Below are 13,682 nucleotides of genomic sequence, written 5' to 3' on the forward strand. Positions count from 1 at the left end.
CGTTGAGTAGTATTGCTCTTGTTGTTGGTGTGATAAGCCAAAATATGTATAGTGACTTGTAGGTTTGAGGAGGAGATTTCCAAGTTTGCTCTTGAGTTTGATAGCAAACTGAGTGCAACGAATATCAGTATGACATTGAGCTATCCACGAACTATCCTGAATATCTAGCTATCCGCCAACTATCCAGATTACCCATGAGGCACGACGCCACTATATAAGTAGATAGTATTTCCTTAGATAGGAGCTTCGTGCTCAACTCAATATAGTATTCTTTACAATACTGTAACGTGTTACTTGGAAAGCCTTTGTGTCTAATCCCCTGCCTCCTCTGTCAAGTCAACCTTACGCAAGAAACCTCTGTGTCTTCTATCATTTAGAAGTCAGCGTTACATGTATATGCCCATCATAGAACGATACCGGTTCCTAAACAACCCAAATGCATCCATAAAGGTGATCATTGGCAGCGATATAAAAGTGTCCCAGAAGGCATCCACAATCCAAGCCCTGCCGTATGCCTCAATCTCTAACTCTGTGATATGTGGGCATGATTGGGCTGCTGGGCAAATGTCCTTTCGTGCCATATCCAGGATGCGGCAGATATGAGCCGTGTCATCAAAGACGTATGCATCGGCTGGTGCAACCGGGCCTTCGAATATGTAATCCATGGAGATCTCAACATGGGACACAATATCCTTCGGTAGGACATACTCAAAGCCGTCTTCACACAGAAGTCTCTCAGACTGTGATAGAGGAGTTTCCAGCTGGTTAATTACAACCTTTATAGCTTGTGCTAACTTGCTCTTGTGTATACTAGCTGGATCTGTACAAGGACTTCATCCTTCATTAGTATGCAAGCCTGGCGATCGATTCCAATTACAAAAACCTGGCCAATTTGCTGGCCAAACCTCACCCCACGATACTGAACGAAATGACAATATTGGACTCCCATCCTCGTAACTAATTGTGGCTCCTGAGGTGGTGCGTACAGAACACAGCCAGGCCTCCGATTCCCACATTTCTGTTGGTGCATCTGTAAACGCCCCGAACCCAGAGTGTAGTCCCCTGACAAAGTCTTTCGAAGACAATAGTCTTGTCACTAAAGACGACAGATCCACCTAATGCATGTTGGCTCTCCTCTTCTGTGCTGCCTGTGACCTCTCTGCTGGAGACATCGTGGGTAACTTCTCCTGGTTGACATCTATCAGTTTGTGTCGTTGTGAAATGAGCGGCAGTTGTGAAACAAGTCTTTTCTTGAGTGTTCTCACGTCCTTTGGAAGATTCATAAGATTCTCCATTGATTCAACAAGTTTGTATCCCTCAAGAAGTCCAGTGTAAGCATCACCTAGGATGGAGTACTTCTCACACCACATTGCCATATACATCTCAAAGTTGGTAATGGGGTTTGATGCCCGCTTGTGTCTAACCGGTTCTGATCCGTCATCGTGAGGCTGGATAAACTCTTCGGAAAGTGCAGTGAAGTTGCGGGGCAGCGTTTCCGTCTCAGGGCGGGCTAGAGGTTGCATTTCCAACCTAGGATCATCATTAGGAGAGGCCTCCCTAATTGGGAGGAAGTCTTCGTCCGGAACTGAGTCTTCCACTGGGAGCTTGACACTGTTTGAATTGGGATTGTCAAATTCATCATCAGCTGGTTCCATTGACTTATCAAGGTTTCATAAACCCTAGGCGATCTGTTCTGCAACCTGCTGGATATTCATAGGGGATAAGGGGGCTTCTCTAGAAACCCTGTTGCCATCGCCATTAGAGTCAGAATGATCTTCCTAGCCACCTGTATCTCTATCACTGTAGAATGCATCACTTGTATTATCTGTACTAAGAATTTGTCGCATGTGATTAAAAGTAACATTTCTGCTATCTTGCTGCTAGAGAGCAGCCTGGGGAATAGGGGTCCGATAGAGCTGCCGCATGAGATTCCCACACCGCATTCGCTAGGATGAGTGGCAAGGCATTTCGACCCAAGGACCTTCCGATGATTGGGCTATGGCTAGTGAGGTCGTAAGCTCAAACTTGTGGATTTGAGCGCCCGCCTAAGGTCCACTTGTCACTATTCATGGATTTTAAATGGCCACACAACCTAAGCTATGCACCAGATTTTGGTCTAGCTAGGGAAGGCAGATGTTCACAAAATAGATCAATAAATTGAGGCTCAATTAAATTGATTTATCGAAGCTGGCAATGTGGGATTGTTGCATGGCAAGGCCACGCCTTGTACCACTATAGCTTCAAATTGGCTAGCGCACCTAGTAGATCCTAGGATAATCCTAGGAGAGCCCTCCTAATACTGCGTATTCCAAGGAGGGGTATGTTCTTCTGTCGAAGTTGAAGCTCTGTAGAGGCGTGTATGTCAGCTTCATTGTATCTAAGGCTAGGAGATATTTCTAAGGCTGTACTTACCTTTGGAGATGGCTGCAGTTCTTAAGGCTGAACACAAAGATATGTCAAGATTCCAAACAGAGGCAGGTCGAGCGTATGATCTTCTGTCGAGCTGTAGAGACCTAAAGAGGGCTTCATGTCAGCTTTCTGCATGTCATAGTCAGTCGAATTTCATGGCTGGCTGTCTTACCTTAGAGATGATTTCTAGGCTTCGTTTCCAACACAGAGATTGTCAGAAGGTCTGCACACAAAGGCTGAACATGATGCTTTGCTTAAGGGTATGATGGGCTTCAACTTTATGCCTCCGTTCAACTCTATGTGCAGAGTTAAGGAGACGTCGCTGTCATCAACGTCGCTGTCGTCAACGTCGCTGTCATCAACGTCTGAACCTTGGTGATATCTGTGATGATTCACAGAGCTACTCTAGGAAGGAGACAGAAGAAAGTGCTGAGAAGGTTTTCGAAGAGGCCCTTTGAAATCTTGAGCCAATGATTCACAGAGCACTCAATGATGACACAAAATATTTCCAATATCCAGGTGTGCCGTACGTGCTTCGAGCGCTTCCTTTTTCGTTGTGGAGTTACCCTTAGGGTATATGGACCTGTGAACTCTATTCCAAGTAGTTAGTATATCTTCTGCATCATCATCTAAGCTTGACTTACCTTTTTGGCTCCTGGATTCCTGGTTGGAAAGGTGAACTCTACGATGAAGTTGAGTGGTAGGTCATGTGACCCCGTTTGGCTCATGACCATATTCTTGCTTCACTTTGGCCATGCTCTCTTTGAACTCTACAATCAAAACAGGCATCAAAATTATGAGGTAAAATGGGTTTCTTTTCATCTACTATCTCTATATTTCATTCTTTTACTGTGCCAAAGTATATATTATGTTTTTTATACCATTCTCCTGAAATTTCTGTTGTTTCTACCATGTCTCCATTTTCTGACTCTGACGACCAGAGTTCCATATATTCATAGATGATGAAACCTTGGATGTGAGTTTCTTACCATCTTATTGATCTTACTAAGTGTTTTCAGTCGCAGCTCTGTGACCAGCAACGCCGCGATGAACGCTGCCGCAGCCAGAGTGGCAGCAACCAGAGCAACAACTGCCCTCCTAACCTCCATGCAGCGAATTCTCAGGCTGCTGCCCGGAAAGCCTCACTTGATACTAGATGAAAACGCAAGTGCACCCTGACTCAGTATGACAATTTCCAGTAAGATGAAGGGCTAATGCACAGTGCTAATTTTTCCTGCCATTATGCAGATGTGCTAGATGAGCTTGAAGGAGATCACAAGAGACTGCATGGAAAGGACCCGGAGGCCTTCTAGGACAAGATCACGGAACGGCTTGACATAGAAACGCGCATGATGGTGCTCAGCTTTATGCGCCATGATGTACTAGGGGCGAAAGATCGAATCCTCGCAGAACTTCTCCTAGATACGCCGACATACTTGAAGGCATTTGGAATCGTGCGGGGTATGATCATGAACAAGATGAAGGACTGGAAAAGCAAGTTAATCCGGCAGGTTACAGTAAGTTTCTCTGTTCTATAAATGCAAAAAGACATAGCTAACGTTTTAGGGCCATGTTCGAACCACTGACAAACTACTCAATGGATGCACATCACTGAAAGCCCTTATTGAGGTATTCCTGAAGAGATTTATGAAGGACAACTTCTTTGAGGTTTTCTTCTTTGTGGATGGGTACCTCGACTTCGACAAAACTGCGCAGCTTGGGCAGTATTACTGCCAGGAGCTGTATGCTCATTTTTGTGGTCATGGCAAACTCCTAGTGGATTGGGAGAACTCAAAGGACCGGGCAGTTGAGGATCCACACTCACAGGGTGCCTTCATGAACATGATGATGAATTTTCCATTGAGTGAACACTTTGACGGCCTCTCTTGCGCGGAGTTCAAATTGTCAAGTTTCAAAACATCAGCGAACCGTGAAAAGATAACTCTGAAAAGGTGTAGAATGTTTCTTTGCTTTAGAAGTTGCACCACCTCCAGTTAATGCTACAGTAAGGAATTCCTTTTGCTATCTGTTTTTGAATACTGACGCATACCTTCTGTAACGCTGACTTCTAAACGATAGAAGACACAGAGGTTTCTTGTGTAAGGTTGACTTGACAGAGGAGGCAAGGGATTAAACACAAAGGCTTTCCAAGTAACACGTTACAGTATTGTAAAGAATACTATATTGAGTTGAGCACGAAGCTCCTATGTAAGGAAATACTATCTACTTATATAGTGGCGTCGTGCCAAAGGGATATCCGTGGATAACATGGATAACATAATATCCAAGATATCCAATGTTATCCATCACATGACATTCCGTGGATCGCCATGGATAACATGGATAACATAATATCCATGATATCCAATGTTATCCATCACGTGAGGTTGCAGCCGTAAGCGCTAGCCATAGCACTAATTGTATGTTATATGTACCATGCCATAGTAATTTATATGTAAAGACACCTAAATGTGCCATTCTACAAAACTATCACTTCCTCACTCCCACGCTCACTCCCACGCTCGCTCTCACCCTCAAACTGGCCCTCGCTCTCACTTTGAGGGTGTTCTGGGTCAGGAATTGGAAGCTCGAGCTCTGGAGGAATTGGAAGAGCCTCTTCGTATAATTGGGTCAACATATTCTTCCGGGCACGCTCTTCCTTCCGGGCCTCAATTCCAGCTCTCTTAAGCTGGTTCCGAGCCCGGTTTATAGCCTGGCGGGCTACTCGGGCTTCTGTAGCTGCGAGCTTCTGGGCTTTAAGCTCGGCTTTTTCAGCCCGGAGCTCGTGAGCTCGAGCAGCCCGAAGCTCACCTCCAAATTGAAGCCGGGCCTGGCTTCGGCTTGCCCGCTTCCTAGAATCCTCAACCTGCCGTCGGGCAGTCTGTAAATCAAGCTCCGTAAGCTGGCCTGAGGCCACGACCTCTTCAGTTCCAGTAAGCCAATTCCTGTAGCTCTCTTTTGAGGGGCTACTAAAGCCCTCCGGAACCCAGTTTTTCCAATGCTGTAGCCCCTCTTCTACCTCCCTAAAATTAGAGGGTTTTGGGGTAGAAACCCAGATTGGTAGGGGCGTAGGTGTAGGCGTAGGTGTAGGTTGTGAGTAGGTGCATAGTTTTGTAAGGGCTGTATTACAGCTAACAGGCCAAATACCAGCTTTCCGGAAAGCTGATATTATAGTAGACTCCTTAAAAGTCTGCTCCCGGATGTGTGTGAGATCTCTCATAAAGGACTGTAGGTCGTAGGTAATATCCATCTCTCGTATGGCTGCAGGCACAGCTACTCGGTGCCAGTGCTTATAAGGCTGGAAAATCCTACGTCTAATGGCTGTAGAATGTGTGTAAGATGTGAGGGGAAGGTGTAGACAATGATGTCATGCTCTTCTGCAGCAATGACGAAGTCATCGCTTGTATGACTTGCATGAGAGTCGAGTATTAGAACTCGGGGGCTCCCATTATGAGGGGTTGCGTGCTCTGCAAAGTGCTGTAGCCACTGTAGTGCAAGCTGCGTGTTTGAAAATCCTGTGTCGGAGAGCAGTACTAGCTCTGTGCCTTCGAGGTTGGTGTGGTACCATGAATCCATATGTATTTTGCCTGGAATAACAAGTACCGGTGGTATGACTTTTCCTACTGCAGACACAGTCTCTAGGAAAGTAATAGACGTACGGTTTTCAGGGCTTGGAGTGTAGAGCTCATTTGCTCCGCGTGGCACCATAACACGCTCACCAACTGGAATTCCAATCCTAAAGCCTGTTTCACATATTCCAAATTGACTCCGGCTCTATATGGTGTTCCTGTATAAACTCAAAGTACTCTTTAAACCACCGTGTAATAGTAGGCTCATCTTGAGCTCTCGTACGCTGTAGTGCAATAGGCTTTGTAGTAATAAAGTGGTATTCTTGAAGCTCATTCTTAATATATGAAGTAAGCCAGCTTGGTGATGGCGGAGGCCGTAGGTGTAGACTCTGGAGCTGGCAAATAGCAGAAAATATCATATTTCTAGTAGCTCCAAGCCCTAGGTGATACTGCTCAAGAATCCATTTCTTAAGGGCTTCTGACTGCGCAGTAGAGAGCACCTTATTCTGACCTCCGTGGGTAAGCTTCTGAGCACGGCGTTTAATGCTTGAGCGTAGCGTTGAGTCAGGCACTTTGAAAATGTGACAGGCGACTGATATAGATTCAGAGGGGTTTTCCGCAAGCCACTTACGGGCATTTGATATAGGAGTCCCCTCCATGTAATGAATTGTATAGGATTACAATATAAATTACTGTCTATAGCTATGGTAAAAGTTTTACTAATGAGTAGCGGTGAACAGACGCACGTAGCGAAATCGCGCATCTCGCTTCCTCCAACCTTGAGCAAAGCGAAAAGTTGCGATTAGCACTTAGATTAGCCGTAACACCTTCGTAGGCTTCACCAACTGCTGCCTCCGCCAAAACAGAAGCATCACCACTAGTAGCACTACTAGCCGCAAGATCAGCTCTGCCTCGTGCGCAGACATTAACAACCACAAGGACTGCCTCTCATGGCGCTAGCAGCAAGCATCGCAGGAAGAGGGGATACTAATGTGGATTTGCTGGCTTGCATGGCATCAACGACATATACACATTACGATTTGGCTTGAAATTAGGGGCTTCTTTTGGGATGGCTGTCGAGCTGGATGTGCTTGGTGATCTTGGGTCAACGGATTAAGGTTTTTGATATTTGCTTGGCTGTAGCTAGATCTAAATACAAATAAAACGGCTGTAATATGAAACTTAAACCCCATTGTTTTGATGACAGGTATTCTCCTCTGTTTCTGCTCTGTTTTTTGAGCTCTCTTTTGGGCTCTCCGTTAATATACCCTTTGTCCTTCGTTTTGCCTTCTGCACTAACTGTGAAGAAGGGTTCTGTGTCTCACCATCGATCTTTGGATGGCTTCAACGTCTGGGACCCTCGCAACAGTCCCATATCCAAGCTTCATTTCTTCTGTGGAAGCCATTGCTGTTTTTGTGGCCTTTAAAACGCTACGGATTTACCTGTCCCGGCACTGGTAAATCATCACTTCGAGTCTGCGCTCCTGATTACTGCGATATGCGATATATATAGTACTGTCTTCTGTGCCTGTCAGATGTCCATTTCCGCCCCAACACCATAGTCAATTTAGGACATCCTATCATGTGGTGAAAACTAGACTAGGGTATGGATGAAAACAAAAATCGAATTCGCAAATGGGTATATAGTAAATTCAACGAGTGATCGAAAATAGAACTATTACTTCTTCAGGTGCTTCGTCGCACCTGAAGCAGGTGGGGTTGTGGTGTGCCGAATTGGGGCAACGCTGGCCCATCGTCGCTGTAATCGACGTAGTCCCCGTATCCGTCCCCATCGTACAAGCTTTCCGCCGCTGCAACATCGTCCTGTTTATCCCCGGGCATACCAAAGGTAAATGTGGGTTGCGGCGGGTTGGAGGGCTTTGCCATTTCAGACCACGAAGATACCCTTGGCCTCGAGGAATGGGTGTGGGTTTGGTTGATATTTGTAATGGTATCAGTGGATGGGTTTGCGCTAAGTAATTTGTTTTCAGTCGGAACAACGGCTGTGGGGGCTGCTTCTGTGCCTTTAGATCGGGTGAAGGCGACAAATTGTACTGGCTGATTCCTGGCAGCCGTAGGTTTAAGGCCATCATTTGTAACTGGTCCGGATGGACTTCGTGCTGTGGATATTTCCGCAGTTTTTTCGGGCACTGGAGGCTTCTGCTCTGTAAATACCTCGTTTTGTAACCCAGTATTCTGGACAGAGCCAATTTTCAACGGAGCGTGGGCGGCAAGACTAAAGCTTCGAAATGTTGCTGGGTTTGCGCCTCCAATGCTTTTTGTAGGTTTATCTCGTGTACCGCTGATTGAGTCTGATGGTAGAAGTGAGTAAATTGGGTATGCTGTATGGGAATTGGGCCGTATACTGACCATAGTGTTTGGGATCTGGTAACTCTGGGCTGACTGAGGTTGACTACTTTGAGAAGCTGGGTTCGCTTGCGTAATATAATGCTGCTGGGTTTGTAACTCGACCCGAGGCTGTGAGCTATGCCGTTGATGGTTTGGCAAATGCTGATCATTTGACTGTGGGACGTTCGAGCCTTGGTTCTGTCGAGGTTCCTGGTGGTACGTCTGGGGATGTATATTCGATATCTCCTGTGCTACTAATAAATCAGCGGTTTGAACACTTACCGGAGTGTTAGGTGGGATGGAAACATCTGCGGCTTCTAGTTGGTGAACTGTTTGATCTGGTATTTGCTGCGTAGCACTGTGTGTCCGCACATGAGACCACGACCCCCGTTTAGACTCTGTCTGGTTTGACCCGCGAGATTCCGATCGGTCTCCCACGGAGGTAGCAGCCACATTAATCTCATTCATTGTGTCTACCCCGGGTTCTTCCTCGATGTTGTCTTGGGCGATATTACATTCAAACATAGGCATTTGATCAGGCTGGTTCTTAAAGTGTTGCGAGGCATCACTTGCGGGGTTCGAGTTGTCTCAAACTCATCGATAGGATTAGTATTATTCTCCACTATACGCTCAATGTCATCGGGCGTACCAGTGACTGTATCAAATACTGGCTCTGGTAGTGACAGAGGCCGGGGTTCTTCCTGGATCGAATATACAAGAGACTCCGGTTGGCTAATTGGCGACACCGGGACACTTGGATATCTGGGAGGGTAGTGGGTATTCTGAAGAGAAGACTGTGTATAGACACTGGTCTGCGTAGATTGTGATACCGGGACACTCGAGTGACGCTGATGCGAGACAGATGCATTTTGCTGGTTCTGTAGGTCCTGGAGACGCTGAACGTGCTGCTGGTAGAGCAGCGCTAATTCCTTATTCTGTTCTTCGATTATGGTGTTCAACCGGTCAAGCTGCTTTTGATCGATTTCATTCTTTTCCTGGGGTTGCTGTTCTGGTGACGCAGTTGGATGGAGGGCTCCTTCAGAGTAAACCTTTGACGGAGTTGAGACAAGTGACGATTCCTGCTGTGCAATATCCGGTGGGGGCGTAGATGGCTCTTCCGGCACCTCACTGACCAAAGAAGATGGCAATTGAGGATTTGGTGAATGGTCGCGTGGTTGCCAGGACAGTGACCTATATGGACGATTCATGATTGGGCTTTCACTAGACAACGGCTTCCTGCTAGCGCTGTGCTGCCTTGATGGTCGACCTCCAAGCGCACCAGGAGACGACTCCACGGCTTGAATAGGAGCAGTGGTTGCAGGCCTAGCCGGAATACCGGCCGCCATCTCCGGCACTTCAGTGCTGGGAGAAGCAGGTTTTAGGCCCCAAGCTGTTTGAGCTAGTTCAGACCTCGTCTGGGGTGAATACGTCTGCGTGCCAATGGAGTCTTGCGCCTCGAGCTAATGCTTGAAGAGTGTGTCCTATCATGTGACGTTTGAATGGCTGTGGAAGTAATCGACGCATTGGACTTTGAATGGAGACGTCTTTGGTAATCAAATGTAGAGCTGGGAGATGGCGCACCGAAACTAGGGTTTGGACCAGCAACGGGGGATGAGTAGGTTCTGTGTGTTGGTTGAGGTACCCGGGAATAAGCAACGAAAGCAATGAGGAGGCTTGCATCTGCTGATATTGCAGAGGCTGGAGGGGGGCTGCTATCAGGAGCATTGCGCTCGCACTCTTGGTCAGAAGGTACCTGCGAAGAGCTTCGTTGGTTGGGTACTTTTGCTCGTGGAAGTTCCATGTTAGGATCTACGAGTTGAGATAGAGTAACATCCGGATACATGCGGGCCAAGTTTTGGAGATTCGTTATGACATCCTCCTTGTCGGAATCTGAAAAATATAGGATACCAAGTCTGGAACAGATAACTTCACCTGCATCGTTATGCGGCACCGACGATGAATGACTGTATGTCTGGCCAGGGTATTTGCTTCCTGCCGCTGGAGCTCGGTCAGACTCTAGAACCTTTGGTGGAACCACTGGAGGTTCGCTGGCAACTGGAGTGGAAGAATCGGGTGTCCTGTGAGACCCTTGTGAGAAGTAAGGCGCACCGAGACCACTGTAGCTCACTCCAGAGGCCTTCGAAGTCGACTGGTTCCAAGGCCCCGCCGACATACTCTGCGCCGGAGATGCATTGCCGCCTTTATTAAGTGCATTGGTATTAATGCGTAACGGGTGAGCAGAGCTGGCAACTTGAATGGGAGTTCTTGATGTGCCGTGCACCCGCGTATTCAATGGAGGAAGCGCCGTCGGGCGGTTTGTTGGTGAGGTAACTGCTGGGCCGTAGTTGCATCAGTTCTCTGAGCAGCTTGGAAGCTCTGCCTGAAAACGTTGGGTATTGGTTGTGGCGATGTTGGCGTGGCACGCTCTGATACTGAACGCCTGATAGTTGACTTTGGTCTAGAGCTTGAGACTTTGTGCCTGGTGTGACTTTGGTAGTTGCCAGATCCTTTAAGCTCCGAGCCGTATTGCTCTCTTTCGACTTGGCTTTATTGGCGGCCTTGGACCTGCTCATAGCAGCAGCCAACTCGACCTCATCACCAGCTTTGGGAAAGTGATACTGCCTGACCCCTGCCGGGTTATGGGTGTAAAACCATCTCTCCGTCTCCCCATCGTAGTCAGCTTCCCAACCGGGAGGATACCCCGAGGTACTCATTGAAGTATCTCTGGAGATCTCCGGAGCTTAGGCACGAAGTTTTGCTCACGTTGCCGACGAGGCTCCGAAGCGGGAAGGATTTGGCGCGAAGGAATAGTGTGCTAGCTACAACAACAACGCTGGAGTATACATCTGGAGAAAGGACAAGAGCAACAAGTAACAACATCAACAACACACAAAGAGATGGAAGATATATGAGGGGGAAATAAAGGAGATTAACGTGTGGAAACGATGGCGTTCTGGTCTTACCTTCGACGCGACGATGGCTTCCAAGCCGAACAACGCGCCAGTTATGCCTTGCCAGGGCTGAGTGGTGGATAGCTTCAACAGATTGCCTCATAGAGTAATTCAAGCCAGCGATTTTATATTTGGGGTAGACGGAAAGAGCCTAGATACGGCCTCATTTGGCAAGCTTTGGCGGCAATTGGCGCCACGAAGCAACTATGTTGGAGGTGACAGCGACATTTTGGGGCCGCACGGGCCACACACGGCCAACTTGTTGTTGGTAAAAAAATGTCACCCTCGTGGAACATTGGTCCGTCTCTAGTCACGTGATTATTGTATTTCTTCTAAAATAAGCTTGGCCAGTCGCTGTTGGCGGAATGTCAGCCTCGTTAATTATTCCTGCTCTCATACGTCAGGTGCAACAGATCACGTGCACATTGCTATTTTTGTTTGTACTGAGTACAAGGGGGACGATTGCTCGGCGACGGAAAAATCAATTCACCGCGGAGTAACATTTACGAAGTTACGCGGAAGGAACGCTCACTGTGAAAGTGCCGGTCAATCTCCATACCCAGATGCCGCAATGATCATAAGGCCGCTCTCACTCGGGGCTGCGACACCTGTCGCGCTTTGCAGTATCGGCAAGCAATGCCTTTCCGCGCTCCCGCGACAACAATTGAGGTCCGCACAGTCAACACGACGTGCATTCACCGCGCGAGTGTTGAGGAATGCACTGTCAAAGGGCCCAGGCCAGGCGCAACGATTGCGAGCCGGCTACTTTCTCAACAATTCATTTCTTCCTCGGCACATTGTCTCAAAGGCGCCGTCGTCGACATCCACCTCGTTCACGGCGTCGCAGCCGCCAATTCCAGCAAGAGATACGGCAGCCCCGGTGACGGAGACGACTCCCGAGGTCGACCTCCCACATAGACGGCGGCAGAAAGCTCGCAAAGATGCAGAGGCGGCATCTGCAGAAGCAGGGCCTGCAGCGGCAGCTGAACCTGTGATACCTCCAGACGCCTCATCAGTCCTCACGACGGCATCATCAAATCTCCCTATAAACTCCTTCAAACGCACTCTTTCCACCCTGCTTGCCTTGACGAAGCCGCGTCTTTCCTTTCTCATTGTCCTCACCACCACCTCCGCTTATTCCATCTACCCTGTCCCCGCTCTCCTCTCACCCGCAATAACCGACACCCCGTCGCTATCGGCCTTGACGCTGCTCTTCCTCACATTTGGCACGTCGTTAACATGCGCGTCCGCCAACACTCTCAACATGCTCTACGAGCCTAAATGGGATGCCATGATGTCGCGCACGAAGAACCGCCCTCTCGTCCGTGGTCTCATCTCACCCCGCGGCGCCGTGCTCTTTGCAGCGCTATCCGCGGCAATTGGAACAGGGGCATTATATTACGGCGTAAACCCCACCGTAGCGTCCCTCGCAGCCTTCAATATATTCCTTTACGCAGGGGTCTACACACCGCTTAAACGCGTTTCCGTCATCAACACCTGGGTCGGAGCTCTCGTTGGTGGAATCCCCCCCCTGATGGGCTGGGCCGCAGCGGCCGGGCAGACTGCTACTGGCTCCGGGGACTGGAAGGAGCTGCTGTTGGGCTATGAGAACATGGGTGGCTGGCTACTAGCTGCGCTGCTCGTCGCCTGGCAGTTCCCCCACTTCATGGCGCTGTCGTGGACTATTCGCCATGAGTACAAGAACGCGGGCTACAAGATGCTGGCCTGGACGAACCCCGCGCGCAACGGACGTGTGGCGCTGCGTTACTCGCTCGTCATGCTCCCGCTATGTATAGGCTTATGTGCAGTGGGCGTGACGGAGTGGAGCTTTGCGGTCGCGAGCACGCCCGTCAACCTCTGGATGGTGCGCGAGGCGTACCGGTTCTGGAAGTACGAGGGGCTGAAGGGCAGCGCGCGCGGCCTGTTCTGGGCCAGCGTGTGGCATTTGCCCGCGGTGATGGTGCTGGCGATGGTGGAGAAGAAGGGGATGTGGCAGAGGGTTTGGAGGGCCATCGGGGGGGCGGTGGAGGATGACGAGTGGGAGGAGATCGAGGAGGATGAGGTCCCGGGTAAGACTACAGTCGCGTCTGTGTAGGGTGACCGACCTGGCTTGCCCTGAACTCATGAGTTCACGGTTTTGGGGTATATTATACAATACGTGCATTGGCGGAGTTGAGGTCTGATGTACAATAGTGGGCTTGCATCGTCGTTTTCGTTTTTGATCATCTTTGCACTTTCAAATAGTAAATAGTTCAATAGGGTAGATCTATCATCTCAATCTACGCATGGCTTATCATCTTTTCCGGCCAATGTCCCAGTTTGGACCGGTGTGGGTTTGGGGAGGGAACATGTCTGTCGCAGCGGTAAACACTGTGCAACTCTGATTTGACCATTGTTTGTTGGG

General features: G+C 48.7%; 8 protein-coding genes across 8 annotated transcripts; 2 read left to right on the top strand and 6 right to left on the bottom strand.

Annotated features, from left to right (window-relative positions):
• Window positions 1–386: 386 nt before the first annotated feature.
• On the bottom strand, window positions 387–844 carry VC83_03318 (uncharacterized protein; the record flags this gene model as incomplete). Its single annotated transcript, XM_024466966.1, has 2 exons — window positions 387–761; window positions 812–844. The coding sequence occupies 2 exons, from the start codon at window positions 842–844 to the stop codon at window positions 387–389; spliced, it is 408 nt and encodes a 135-aa protein (XP_024326028.1).
• A 271-nt stretch (window positions 845–1,115) lies between these two features.
• Window positions 1,116–1,655, bottom strand: VC83_03319 (uncharacterized protein; the record flags this gene model as incomplete). The annotated part of the gene is made up of 1 exon (XM_024466967.1): window positions 1,116–1,655. The coding sequence occupies one exon, from the start codon at window positions 1,653–1,655 to the stop codon at window positions 1,116–1,118; it is 540 nt and encodes a 179-aa protein (XP_024326029.1).
• Window positions 1,656–3,761: 2,106 nt separating this feature from the next.
• On the top strand, window positions 3,762–4,407 carry VC83_03320 (uncharacterized protein; the record flags this gene model as incomplete). Its single annotated transcript, XM_024466968.1, has 2 exons — window positions 3,762–3,926; window positions 3,976–4,407. 2 exons carry the CDS (start codon window positions 3,762–3,764, stop codon window positions 4,405–4,407), a joined length of 597 nt encoding a protein of 198 aa, XP_024325786.1.
• Window positions 4,408–8,191: 3,784 nt separating this feature from the next.
• VC83_03321 (uncharacterized protein) lies at window positions 8,192–8,858 on the bottom strand (the record flags this gene model as incomplete). Its single annotated transcript, XM_024466969.1, has 2 exons — window positions 8,192–8,290; window positions 8,349–8,858. 2 exons carry the CDS (start codon window positions 8,856–8,858, stop codon window positions 8,192–8,194), a joined length of 609 nt encoding a protein of 202 aa, XP_024325785.1.
• A 57-nt stretch (window positions 8,859–8,915) lies between these two features.
• Window positions 8,916–9,673, bottom strand: VC83_03322 (uncharacterized protein; the record flags this gene model as incomplete). Its single annotated transcript, XM_024466970.1, has 2 exons — window positions 8,916–8,920; window positions 8,977–9,673. 2 exons carry the CDS (start codon window positions 9,671–9,673, stop codon window positions 8,916–8,918), a joined length of 702 nt encoding a protein of 233 aa, XP_024325788.1.
• Window positions 9,674–9,726: 53 nt separating this feature from the next.
• On the bottom strand, window positions 9,727–10,500 carry VC83_03323 (uncharacterized protein; the record flags this gene model as incomplete). Its single annotated transcript, XM_024466971.1, has 1 exon — window positions 9,727–10,500. The coding sequence occupies one exon, from the start codon at window positions 10,498–10,500 to the stop codon at window positions 9,727–9,729; it is 774 nt and encodes a 257-aa protein (XP_024325787.1).
• A 46-nt stretch (window positions 10,501–10,546) lies between these two features.
• On the bottom strand, window positions 10,547–11,041 carry VC83_03324 (uncharacterized protein; the record flags this gene model as incomplete). Its single annotated transcript, XM_024466972.1, has 1 exon — window positions 10,547–11,041. The coding sequence occupies one exon, from the start codon at window positions 11,039–11,041 to the stop codon at window positions 10,547–10,549; it is 495 nt and encodes a 164-aa protein (XP_024325782.1).
• Window positions 11,042–11,778: 737 nt separating this feature from the next.
• On the top strand, window positions 11,779–13,569 carry COX10 (heme O synthase). The gene has a single exon (XM_024466973.1). It carries the CDS (start codon window positions 11,850–11,852, stop codon window positions 13,371–13,373), a length of 1,524 nt encoding a protein of 507 aa, XP_024325781.1. The 5' UTR covers window positions 11,779–11,849; the 3' UTR covers window positions 13,374–13,569.
• Window positions 13,570–13,682: the final 113 nt, after the last annotated feature.

Source organism: Pseudogymnoascus destructans, assembly GCF_001641265.1.
Source record: "Pseudogymnoascus destructans isolate 20631-21 unplaced genomic scaffold scaffold_6, whole genome shotgun sequence".
NCBI lineage: Eukaryota > Fungi > Ascomycota > Leotiomycetes > Thelebolales > Thelebolaceae > Pseudogymnoascus > Pseudogymnoascus destructans.

Excerpts from the sequence above, each read along its gene's own strand:
- COX10 (XM_024466973.1), top strand. The coding sequence starts at position 11,850 with ATGATCATAAGGCCGCTCTCACTCGGGGCTGCGACACCTGTCGCGCTT.